General features: G+C 35.8%; 1 protein-coding gene across 4 annotated transcripts in view; it reads left to right on the top strand.

The window, feature by feature from the left end:
* Positions 1 to 1,306: 1,306 nt before the first annotated feature.
* fcho2 (FCH and mu domain containing endocytic adaptor 2) overlaps positions 1,307 to 12,606 on the top strand; it is a 39,115-nt gene continuing 27,815 nt past the window's right edge. For 2 of the 4 annotated variants that reach the window (XM_016525836.1, XM_016525835.1), the window contains exons 1-3: positions 1,307 to 1,556; positions 9,296 to 9,387; positions 11,283 to 11,357. In XM_016525836.1, coding sequence (XP_016381322.1) covers positions 1,524 to 1,556; positions 9,296 to 9,387; positions 11,283 to 11,357 — 200 coding nt within the window. In that variant the 5' untranslated portion in view covers positions 1,307 to 1,523. The remainder of the gene's footprint in view (positions 1,557 to 9,295; positions 9,388 to 11,282; positions 11,358 to 12,606) is intronic. The other 2 variants (XM_016525838.1, XM_016525837.1) reach the window with 1 other exon arrangement.

The raw sequence follows: 12,606 nt of genomic DNA, 5'->3' as shown, positions 1-12,606 counted from the left end.
AAGTCCTCTCATATCATTGATAGTGAAGGGTTTTCATCTGCAAAGATGAAGGAATAAAAACCCGAATGACTGCATAATTTAATTTTTTACATTTTTTCTAAATTCATCTTGGTAAATTAAGTTAGCATGCACAAAGCGAGAGGGAAGACTCCATATTAACACAGTGAAGATATCTGAAACATCTGAATGTCTGATTGCTCTGTAGGAGGCTTTAATGTTCCTCAGTCTCACTTTCTGATTTCCAGCGTGCTTGACATGGATCCAAACGAGTGAACCCTAAACACACATTTTGTTCGTTTTTGAGACCTCTGCAATTTCTTTTTGCTTCGTTTGCTCAGAGCATGATTTTGAAGATGCTTGTGATATCTTTTTTGACTGATCGGGTTAATCTGGATGTTTAGTTGTTTGATTTTGTGCATGTTGGTGGCCCAATGAGCAATCTGTTTTTCTAGCACCCCTCATACAGACTAGTTTTAATAATGCATTTTTTCCACACATACATAATAGGTGACGTGTTTTCCATCCACGTATTGCTTTTGTGACTTGTTTTATTTAGTTTCGTTTCCTCCTGCATGAACGTCTCATGTTGTGTTGTGTATATTCCTGGACGGTTCAGTGCTCGTGGAGGCAGTATTTGTGTCCCTCATGTGAATAGTAGCAAGCCTTAAAATGCCTGAATGTATCCCAGAGTGTGAAGATTTAGGTATTAAAAACTTTGCGCTTCAAAGTTGCTATCTCAGACAGACAAGACTGATGTTCATACTCATCTGGAAGCCAGTGAAATGGTTCTTTCAAGTGTAAGTTATGGATTCAAACCGAAGCAGCTGAGAGGTCAAACCTTCAAGGCTGTAAGAAGATTTTGAAATCTGAACACCACGGGATACTGTCAGGTGTTTGTGAGTCTGTGTTGTGCTGGTGTATTTCTGCAAAGTGTTTTTAGTTTCTTCAGTTTGTCTGTCACATTCCAGCTGTTTTACATTTGTAACCAATAAGAGAGGTCGGAGATTCTTCTGACTGAAAAATAAATGTAAAGAAATTTTTTTTTCTTTAAGACCGAGAAATATGTAGGCTACCTGTTACACAATTAATTTTTTTTAAATGATACTTAGTTTCCAAGAACAGTAGCTCATTACACTTTGGTCTTTCAATAACATCTCTTATATAATAATATCAACCGAGGTTTTTTTTTTTTTTATCAACTGAGCTATTAAGGAACTGAGTTGTACAGTGGGACAAGTATATTAGACGAGCATCATGGGAATTGTGGCAATTCCTGAAACCGCCACTGGCGTCACTGTTTCTTCATAATAATTACCTTCATGAAGTACTGAACAAGTGGAGGGAGTGAAAAGCAAGTGAGGAGGTGGAGTCGTGTTCAGAGAGGGAGGAAAAGCCAGCAGAAGAGCAGGAAAAAAGAAAAACCACCAGACACAACAACATCGGGGGGAGGACGGTGGATTAACTGCCAACTGAAGCAATTCAAATTAAGAGAAGCGCCGCTGTGAAGAAGGGAGGACAGCAAGATGATAACGCCCTATTTCCTGGAAAATTTCTGGGTAGGTTGCTTATGCTTTGCTCTTTTTTGGCTATGCAGGTTAAAGACAACTCGGCTCTACTCGTCTGTCATTCTTTAAATTGGTACGATACGCTCGATTTCTGGGGCTATTCTTCATGTTTTGATTCACGCCGGCCGTTGCTGTGATAATACCGGTAAAACATGGTCGAGGCAAGCACGAGAGCCTACTGGCCTGTTGCCCCCTCACTTTTGTCGGAGAATGCCGTCCAGCTAGACCGGGGATTGGGCCTCATTACATCCATCTGACACGGACAGCCAACTACGTTCCACCTCCGTTCAATCTGATTGGCTGTCGATCAACGTCTTGGAACGTTAATGATCCTATTCTGCAACAACATTGGATGTTACGGCTGTCAATCACAATGCTATCCTGCTGTAGTTCTTCCGTAATGAAGTTAGACCGGAGGCCAGAATGTCTAATAAAGTTGTTTACGTTATATGATTGTATGATTATTCATATGTGAGCCATGTAATAATTACCCCCTTCTCTTCCATAGTATGGTGATCTTTTTCATTTTAATTACTTTGGTTATGGTTTGTACTGTCCTGACTTTACTATAGGCTTTGAGTGCTTAAGCTGTTCACAGTGTGATTTCATATTCCCGTTTGTCGTTTTATTCTCAGTTGTACCTCAAAACATACCTCCTTACTAGACATAGTTGCTTCTTAGAGAGACTTGAAAAATTCTGTCAACACTTATTCACCCTCATGTCGTTCCAAACCGGTGTGACTTCATTTTAATACAAGGCAAATAGTGATGTTAAAGGTATAGTCAGCCAAAAAAGGAGCTTTCTGTCATACTTTACTCATCCTCATGCCATTCCAAACCTATATGACTTTTCATCTGCTTTGGCACATAAATGTCCATACAATGGAAGTCATTGGACACCAAAATGGTTTGGTTACCAGCATTCTTCAAAATATCTTCTTTTGTGTTCAGCAAAAAGTGAGTAACATGATAATGGAATTTTCATTTTCAAGTGCATTATCACTTTAAGTAGAATGAAGGCGTATGCTTTCAGGTGTGTTCATGCACAGTCTATCTTTATTATCGCTTACATTCCAGACATCAGGATTCAAGTCGTTTTTCAAATAATGACTATTTCCTCATTGTACTACAGAAGTTATTGAGGATTTTTGAAGTCATTAGTGTTAATTCATTTAGTGACAGAACAGATAAAGCCTGAAAGTCTTAAAGCATCCCGGAAGATTCCTCTGTTGTCATGTGCAGTATATGACCATAGTTTAACCATTAAACAGCATCTGACTGGCAGAAATGTTGAGCTGAGCCGGGTGAGAAAGTGTGCAGTTGGAAGCCGTGACTGTCAAAACAGGAGATGGGGGGAGAGAGATGAGGGATTGCGGAGCTGTGGAGTCTTGTTCTCAATCAGGTCTTTGTGTTGAGGGCTCAGTGAAACAGGGACGCCTATGATCAGCTGTGTGCTTGTAATGCAGGGCACAGACAGACATACACACATATACCCCTCACACAGAGAGCCACACTTCTTCAAGGAAGCTGTCAAGCTCAAGAAAGTAATGCAGGGAAGGTCAGACTGTCAAAGTAGTCTTGATATTTATCTGCCATGACGTGATCATCTCTTGAAATCAATCTTCTCTGCCCTCCAGTGCCTGACGCCCGCAGGTGTGACAGCTTACCCTAAACCTCCCACAACAAAGGGGTGTTTGAAGGAAACCTCTTAGTCTCGTTTCCTGCAGTCAAACACATCTAACCACAGGTTTCCTCTCTTGCTGTAGCACCATGTGAATATTCTAGAGAGCTTTTGACCTTTGCTGATATTTCACATTCTCCTCTGTTGGTGGATGTTCAGACTTGTTACAGTCAGAAGACACCTGCTTACGGAAATTAATATCTGGTTGAGTCATACTGCAGATGTTCCATTTTAGTTTCTAGGTGTCTATCTTGATGAGAGCTCTTTATGTTTTTAAATGTGTGGTTATGTTAATCATATGTGTAAAATGTCAAAACTGTTATTGATCATATTCACATGCATGTCATTTTCCGACTACATTTACATTTATTCATTTAGCAGACACTTTTATCCAAAGCCACTTACAAATGAGGAGCGCCTTAAGCAATTTGTCATACAGTCAACAGTATTCATGGTATGCAATTACATGCTTGCTTGTTTGTAACAGATTATCAAAAAAAAAAAACAACAACAAAAAAACTTGATTTGATTCTATGCATTGTGCTCAAATGGATGCAATCAATTGTGGAAGAATTGGTGTAAGCAGACTAATGATTGGATAAATCTGGCATAAGTCACCAGAGAGAAGTCTGTCGTTTTCACAGAAGACTAGGATTTGATTAAACATTACAAGGTTAAATAAAAAAAAAAGTTAAATAAAAATAATGTATTTAGAAAACAGACTGGGTGAATTTCCATTTCATGCATTTCAGTTTGCAGGGACAGTTCACCCAAAAATTAAAATTCTGTCATTAATTACTCACCCTCATGTCGTTCCAAACCCGTAAGGCCTTCGTTCATCTTCGGAACACAAATTAAGATATTTTTGATGAAATCCGAGAGCTTTCTGACCCTGCATAGACAGCAACGGAACTGACACGTTCAAGGCCCAGAAACGCAGTAAGGACATCATTAAAATAGTCCATCATGTGACCTTAGTGGTTCAACTGTAATTTTATGAAGCTACAAGAATACTTTTTGTGTGCAAAGAAAATAAAAATAACGACTTAAATCAACAATTTCTTCTCTTCCATGTCAGTCTTCGACGCACGTTCATGAAAGTACCATGACGCATGCGTGTGCATTTCTCTGCTTGCGAAGACTGACACAATAGAGAAGAAATTGTTGATTGAAGTCGTTATTTTTATTTTCTTTGCACACAAAAAGTATTCTTGTAGCTTCATAAAATTAATCACTGGTAAATAAAGGTTGAATCACTGATGTCACATGGACTATTTTAACGATGTCCTTACTATCTTTCTGGGTGGTAGTTGCGTTGCTGTATTTGGGTGAATCAACCATTTAACTGTAGAGTGCTAAAGCTTCTTATTTGTTCTGTCTTGCAGGACAGGACATTGAATGGTTAAAAAAAACATTTTAATATACTCCCTTTTTAACAAATATGTTGTCACTGGACGTCTTTGTCTTTCAGTGCATTTGAATGTGGTGCATTTCTATTGATCCACAATGCTGTGTGTCTGTAGGACAGATGTCCCGAGCACGGAGGCAGATCACCCTGCTTAAACAGGGGGAGTTCAGAAGGTCATGTGAGGGACTCAGAGCTGGGGTGAAAGGGATTCAGCTGAACTTTGACACTGTTGATGTCTAGATGTTTTGCTCTGCTCATTGTTGACATGTGTTTGCTCTCAGAATGGCAGTGTTTTCAGTAGCGGAGGTACTGTAAGTGATTGTAAATGAATTCACTGAAGTTATGTTTGCTTTGTCTGCATTTAGGTTATGAACAGCTATTTACTGATTTGTTTATCTATTGTTTATTTGTTTATTATTGAGTAATCGTCCATGTACAAGGTAATTTTTAACAGGTGCAACTGTGCATTGGATTTATGCTTTGCAAAATTGCTATTATCTGAGACTGATAATTCTTATATTGTTACTTTGCTCCAAAGTATTTGTGAAAGAAGATCTTTATTATATTCGATAATGTTAGATATGATCATTTTTAATATAAGATAAAAGTCATATTATATAATCTATTATAGTATTAAATACTTAAATAATAACAAATTATTTGAGCCTTTAAAAAAACTGTCTCTCTGTTAGGAAGATGATTTTATTTGGCACTGTGAGTGAAGTTGTTTTTTTTCCTAGTCTTCATCACTCAAGATGCATGTAATGCATACTAATGTAATCACAATTCAGATCTCTCTGCTCTGTTGAACTGATTCAAATGAGAAGCCAGACTGTGTCAGCTATGCCAAATTTAGCATGCTTTGTAATGTTTATTAAACCTTCATGGGTTAGGTTCAGCAGATGGCTGTGGACTAAACCATGCATTAAACCAGGCAGTTAACTTTCCCAGACTGTGTGTTGTTATCTCACTTGCAAAAGCAAATACATTTAAAGCTGTGTTTAGGGGACGGAGTGTATTGTAAGGGTAAAGCATGATAGATTGCAGAACTCTGAGATGGTGCCTAAATTTGTGCAAATGATATAAAGAATTACGTATTTTTGGTTTGATTGATTGTTTGTTTTTTGCATTTGCATATGCGCATTTTTTAAGTACCACTGTATTTCTAATAAACAAAAATAAATAAATAAATAAAATAAATAATAAGGGCCATGGAATTTTTAAACGACAACATATTTTGCTAGTAAAATAATACATCTTTGTTGTCTCTGCAGTATCACACAAACTTTACAATGTGTAATATCAGAGAAAATTAATATAATGCATAAGCAAGAAGGAAAAGATATAAATTTAAGTTTTGCAGTGGCCTGATGGGACTACTACCAAAGGAATATTTTGGTTGACATGATGGATTTATATGGAAATACAAAAATAGGGTCCCAGATAGCAGATTTGGAGGATTTGTTATGAATTTCTCCAGGTGAATGTGCTGCTAGACTGAAGTAGAGGAATAAGCAGAAGACCATGCGAGAGTAGATTTATGAAGGTGGATTATTTTTAAAATGTAACAACATTTCCAAGTAGGCATTCTTGATTTGAGCTTCCAGGAAAGGAGAAGTGTGTGTGTGTACGTGTACCTACTTTACCATATTTTTGGGGTCAAATCTGTACCCAGAAGTGAGCTAAATCTGACAAAACCTATTTTGAAGGCGTCCTAATTTATAAAAATTGTGTTTAAGAAAAGAAATGAAAAGAAACAAAACTCTTTTTAAAATTCTGAAAATGCAGAAAGTTTTCTGTTAGGGTTAGGTTTAGGGTGTGGGTTATGTTATTGTATTCATAACTAGCTGTATATAAAAACAGAAGTCAATGGAATGTCCTCATTTGGATAGCTAAGTAAACTGTGTGTGTGTGTGTGTGTGTGTGTGTGTGTGTGTGTGGGTTTGCATTCAGGGTCTTTGCATATAGTCTCTGTATTGGGAACCTCACCCAGTTTGTGAGCCCTGCTGCATGAACAAGCACATTCAACTTAAACACACACATTTGTACCTTCATGTCTTGTCTTGTGTGTTTTGGCTTTAAATATGAATTCTGTTTGGTTTGACCTGAGCCAAATTGTGGTTTAAACCCCCTCACAGAAACACAAGCATACAGGAAGGCATAACACACAACATCAGAGTCAGTGAACATTTTCCTGCGCTCAAATTAGCAACTTCAAACTGCGTGTTTTGTTCCTCAACTGCTGTTTGTCTGGTTTATCGTACTTCTCTGAACTTCTCTTTTGCTAACGTCATGGAATTATAACAGGTCACAGATATTTGACATAGTTTTGGCGATGTCATTATGGGCTATTTGTTTTTCAGAGAGTAAATGTGATCATTGTTTGTACTAGAATATGACATTTTCTGTGACTTTGAAGCAGTTTATGATTGGTTGTCTATTGCTAAACATCCTGCTGTAGCATTCTGGAATGTCATTGTTTTTTACGCTGTTTACATTTCACATTACAAGTGTGAAACGTTGCTTAACCTAATGGTGAAACTAGACTTTACTCATGATTTAAAATGAGTTAAGTGTAAAAGATTGAAAAGGCTGTAAGGGAACAAAATAAAGTGAAATTAAAATGCAGTTGAGAGTTTATTACTACATTGTGTTTAAAGTTTAGGCTCAAAAAAAGTCATGTGAGCTACGTGAACCAATCACAGAACAAACTGGTATTTTGGTGTGCTAGTATTCAATGAGCAGACGGCCAAAGCATTTTCCTGAGTTTGTTGTTGTTTTCCTATTGTATTTTTAAATATCACTGCGTTCCTCGGTCACTTCTGTAGCGCTTGGCTTTCCTGTGGCTGTTCTTTCAACACACATACACACGCAGTCTTACAATCTCACACAGATCTCTGTTGTCTTTGAGCTACAGGAAACACACTGCGTGATATTTGCTGTGTCCACAAAAGCTGATGTGGAAGTTACACAGTATAAACATGAGAGCAGAGCTTCATCCTTCCTTATATTGGTTTATGTTCATGTATTTTTGCATAGGTAGTGATCATATCAATTTAACATGCTTTTCTCTGAAATACCTTTTATAAGTTTTACTACCTTTTACAAGTTTTACTACCTTTTACAAGTTTCGATTGAGTAAAATTCAATTTTTTTTAAACATTAATATTTTTGTATACATTAAATTGTTCAAAAGTGTCAGTAAAGACATTTCTAATGTTACACTAGATTTTTATTTCAAATAGATGCTATTCTTTTGAACTTTAGAATTAATCAAAGAACCCTGAAAAGAAAATGTATTTCAGTTTCATCAAATTATTAAGCAGCACAACCATTTTCAGCATTGATGATAATAATCAATATCAGCAAATCAGCATATTAGAGTGATTTCTGAAGGATCATGTGGCATGTAAGACTGGAGTAATGATGCTGAAAATTCAGCTTTGCCATCACAGGAATAAATTACATTTTACATTATTATTACTACTGTGTTTACTGTCTTTTTAAACAAATAAATGCAGCTTTAGTGAGTGTAAGAGACTTCTTTCAAAAACATTAAAAAAAAAAAATCTCACACTTTTGAATGCTAGTGCATGGCTACAATGATTATGGATAGATGTTTTTTTTTTCTTCTTCTTGTGCTTCTCTTTGAATCACTGGTTGAACTCTTGTTGTGTGCCAGATTTCTGTATTTTCACAGTTGGCTTTTGAGAAATGCTAATAAAATAGCTTACAATTGAGCTTGTTTTGGTTTGGTTCATTAATCTGATGTATTAACTGTAAATGATTTGCTTGGGTAAAAAGCTTTGGAGAGCATATGATTGATTATATCTGTTGTACCATGCTGGCATGGATAACAGCTGTATTTATAGTCAGTAAGAGCAGATGTGCTGAGCAAACACAGCCTTATTATTATTCATATTAATATGAAATGACCGACATGCACTTTAAACTCCAATCACGTTTTTCCCAAAAAAATGACATAGAAGGACCAAGCATTTGTAAATATTTAAAACTAGTTGTATCCATTAGTCGTCAGCCAAAATTTGATGACCGTAAAAAAAAAAACCTGTGGAGGAAGAGGTAACACCCTTGGCACACCATAGTACATGTGTGTGTTTGTATTGCATTTATAAGCACTCTCTCTTCTAATGCATGTACATAAAGCAGATGTCTATATGCATGCCTGGCATTAAAATATGTGTGTTTCTGTCATTCTAAAATTAGAGGAGATGTCAGGCTTCTTTTCAGATCTGAATTATGCATTAGTTTAGTGCTTGCATTTTTAAAACGCTGATATCGGACACTTGTAGCATTGCAACCATGGTTACTATGAAACCCTTTACACAATTCAGACCAAGCTTACAGCACTGACTTACGGGCAAAGATACGAAAGTATGTCGCGGATGAACATGATGGACCAGTCTGCTTTAAGGAGTCAGCTAGATGCCATTCAGGCCATGACAGCAATGATTGTTGAGAAACCAAAAGTGGTAAACAAATGTTTGCACTAGTGATGACGTGCAGTTCAATCCTTGACATGCAATTCTTAACTTCTTGCTGTTTCCCTTTTTTAGGGAAAACATGTAGTGATGTGGCTCAAATGTAGTTTTTAATTAATTTGTATGCTTTCTTTGGCAGGGCGATAAAAACAATGGATTTGATGTACTGTACCACAACATGAAACATGGCCAGATATCCAGCAAGGAGCTATCAGATTTCATCAGAGAAAGGTAAAACATGGAATGTCCCCACAATTCACAAAAACAAACGTGTGTGTGTGTGTTTGTATGTCTGTCTGTCTGTGCGTGTGCGTGTGCCTCTGCGTCTGCGTGTGTGTGTGTTTAGTTGTTGTTGTTCTTGTTGTTTTTAAGGGGATGACGGGAGTTACCTCAGAGTGTTACACTGTATTCATGACAGCCTGTCATAACGCAGACAGTCATCCTTCCTAAAAATTGTATGTTAGCAGTGTTGTTTGTGTTAACTGAAACTTAAATTGTTATTATTTATTGAAATAAAGCTATAGATAAAATATAAATATTACTTGGAAAACTTAAACTTAAAAATAATTAAACAATTTGGCTAACCGTAATAAAATAAGTTTAAGCCGAAGTACTACTAAAACTGTTACTAAAAACCTTATAAAAATTACAAACCGCACAACAAAATTACTAAAATTAAAAAACTTTAAAAGCTGAAAATATAAAATAATTCAGTGTTAATAAAATAAAAGCGTATATAAGTGAAGTATTATGAAATCTGTTGGCCACTAGTTCTGAATCTTTACAAGAAAATATTTTTGTGGACTAAACAGCAGAAACCACATCAAACCTGATCTAATCTCATCACCTGCAAAATGTCAGTAACACTTTTTGAGATCTTCTTGTAATCCAAAAAACATGCACAGTTCTGTCAGATCATTCACCTTTGCAAGCGTTGAAGCTCTGCTAGAAATCTTGCTTTGTCTCACACCATCAAGACATCTGTCAAGGGAGTACAGCTATTCCAGAGGAAACTATTTTAAACTTTTCTCTTAAAACCTTCCAAATGTTTTCAGGAATGTTGCAATTCCTCCATAAGCCTCACCATCCGTCACACATTTCACCTGCTTTAACGGTCAATCAATGCTGTGTTAAACGAATGGAAAGAATTCACTTTGAAAGATTTAAAATGTGCAGAGGTTTTAAACCATCTCATGAGCTCTGTGACTGACAGAGGAATTTAGCAGATTCATAATACCAAGCCATTGGAAATGCTATTTGTGTCATTTTAACAAGTTCTTAGTCTTGATTTATGTTCTTTTGGCAATTGTATTGTGAAATCTTTTTCAGAGGATGATGAGTGGTTTGGCCACAAATGGAGCGTGTCTGTCTCCCCCTTCTGGACACAGCGTGACATTGTCTCTATCAGGGTGAAACAGCGCTCAGGCTAATTTACTATTATAGATCTTTCTCTTTTGACAGAAAAAGAAGACCATAGCAATAGATTTTCAAATGACTCTGGGCAAGTGACCTTAGGGATACACTACCAATCAAATTTTTGGACACCCTTTTTGTTTTTACCCTTTTTCACATTTTAGAATAATAATTAAATCAACCGAACTGTGAAATGACACAAGTGACAATTTGGGGATTACATAGTGACCAAAACACCACGGGCTTCTCTCAGATATCGCAAACGTTTAACTCAGACTTACTCAGACTTTTTAAACGGTACTAAATGGGTTCACATGTTTGCTGAGCTCGTACTGCTTTTCCTTCTGCTTGTTGTAAAAATGTAAAAATCTTTTTAGTTTTGTCAAATTCATGTGAAGGCACAATTACTAAACTAATTTCAAACAAAGGTCTTTGTTTGCCTTATATGTAGATGTTATCAGTGTCATTTGCACAACTTGCATGGAGTAACACCACTTTTCTTTTAAATCATTCTTTTAAATTAATTTTTTCCCCTATTTTTAAAAAAAATGGTTGTTACTGTTGTTTGCAAGTATGTGTAAATGTTTGTGAAAGTAAAATCAAAATGTTGTATAAAGGATTTTTTATTCTAAATAATAATCAGCATTAGATGGCCTGTCATTATTTGGGTTTGATTGATTATTCACATATGGTTTTCTCACCTTTTGTCACAGAGCCACCATAGAGGAGGCGTATTCAAGATCAATGACCAAACTGGCCAAGACCGCCAGCAACTGCTCTCAGCTAGGGTAAGTCTGTATGTCGGGCCCTATGAAATCTGTTTTATTTTTTCCCAAATTATGTTTTTTCCATTTAAATTTTTTCCATTTAAAAGTAATATATATGCTCTGTTTTAATGGTTAAATGAAATTTTATTAATCAAAAAACAGGTCTAATTAATTGAAATCATGAAACATACACAATTTAACTGCACTTTATTAAAAGTTTAACAAAAAAAATTTTTTTTAAAGGCCCTATGGCCCTATTTAAGGCCTTTCTCTAATTCAGTTTTATTATTACCAAATTCTGTGTTTTCCATTAATTTTCTGCATTCCATTTTAATGGTTTCATTAAATTTTAATATTTAAAAGCATCTCTAATTAATTGATTTTATTAAAAAAATGTGTTTTTATTTTTTTATTTTTTTTATTTACATTTTTCTTCTAAATAAATTCTGGTAAATAATTAGACTTTTAATAGTTTTATTAGTAGTAGTAGTATTGTCATTACATTAAGTAATATATTTCTGACACAGTTTCTTCAAGTTAAACCAAACTTTTATTTTGACGGGTTGCTGTGAAGACCTTTGTGTTTCTATAACTATATGATATAACTATAATTATAAACGGTAAAATGCTCATGAAATGACTCTCAAAGCAGTTCTAGCGATTATATTCATGCGTCTGTGCTATTCATTCACACAGAGACATGCAGAACATGCAGGATTCATATTTAAATAGTATTTTGCAGCTAAATATTCACAGACACTAGTATATATATCGTATATAGTATATATATCGCGTTTTGATTTAAGTGTACTGACCTACTTTTGTTTTATTCATCCATGTGCATGTGCACGCGTGAGTCTAAGGGTTCACAAGCCCAGTGGGTTCATTATGAACTTCATTTCAATAATGTATTTATAATGAGCTGGAAAACCCACATCATTTCAACGTCTCTCAGGCTTTATCCATGAAAGCCCAAGCTCATTACATGCTAGGAAACTAAATGAATACCCACAACTGTTCACTTACCTGCCTGGAACATTTTTGAATCTTTATTCTATGTAAACTTTATTCTGGCAAGCTTGCTGTACTTTCCCTGCTATTGTGAGACATATTGGCAGTCAGGCGAAACTTCATAAGCTACTTCAAAAAGATCTGCAGGAAGAAAGCAATTAACTCATTGTTATTGCTATTATGGTCCTGAAATAGCCAAGGTTTGTACAATAACTATTTGCAAAATATGCTAGATGCAGTTGTGTAAGATGAAAGCTGG

This window comes from Sinocyclocheilus rhinocerous, unplaced genomic scaffold (genome assembly GCF_001515625.1).
Source record: "Sinocyclocheilus rhinocerous isolate Xijiao unplaced genomic scaffold, SAMN03320098_v1.1 scaffold873, whole genome shotgun sequence".
In the NCBI taxonomy this organism is placed as follows: Eukaryota; Metazoa; Chordata; class Actinopteri; order Cypriniformes; family Cyprinidae; genus Sinocyclocheilus; species Sinocyclocheilus rhinocerous.
This window is presented reverse-complemented; position numbering and strand designations above follow the sequence as displayed.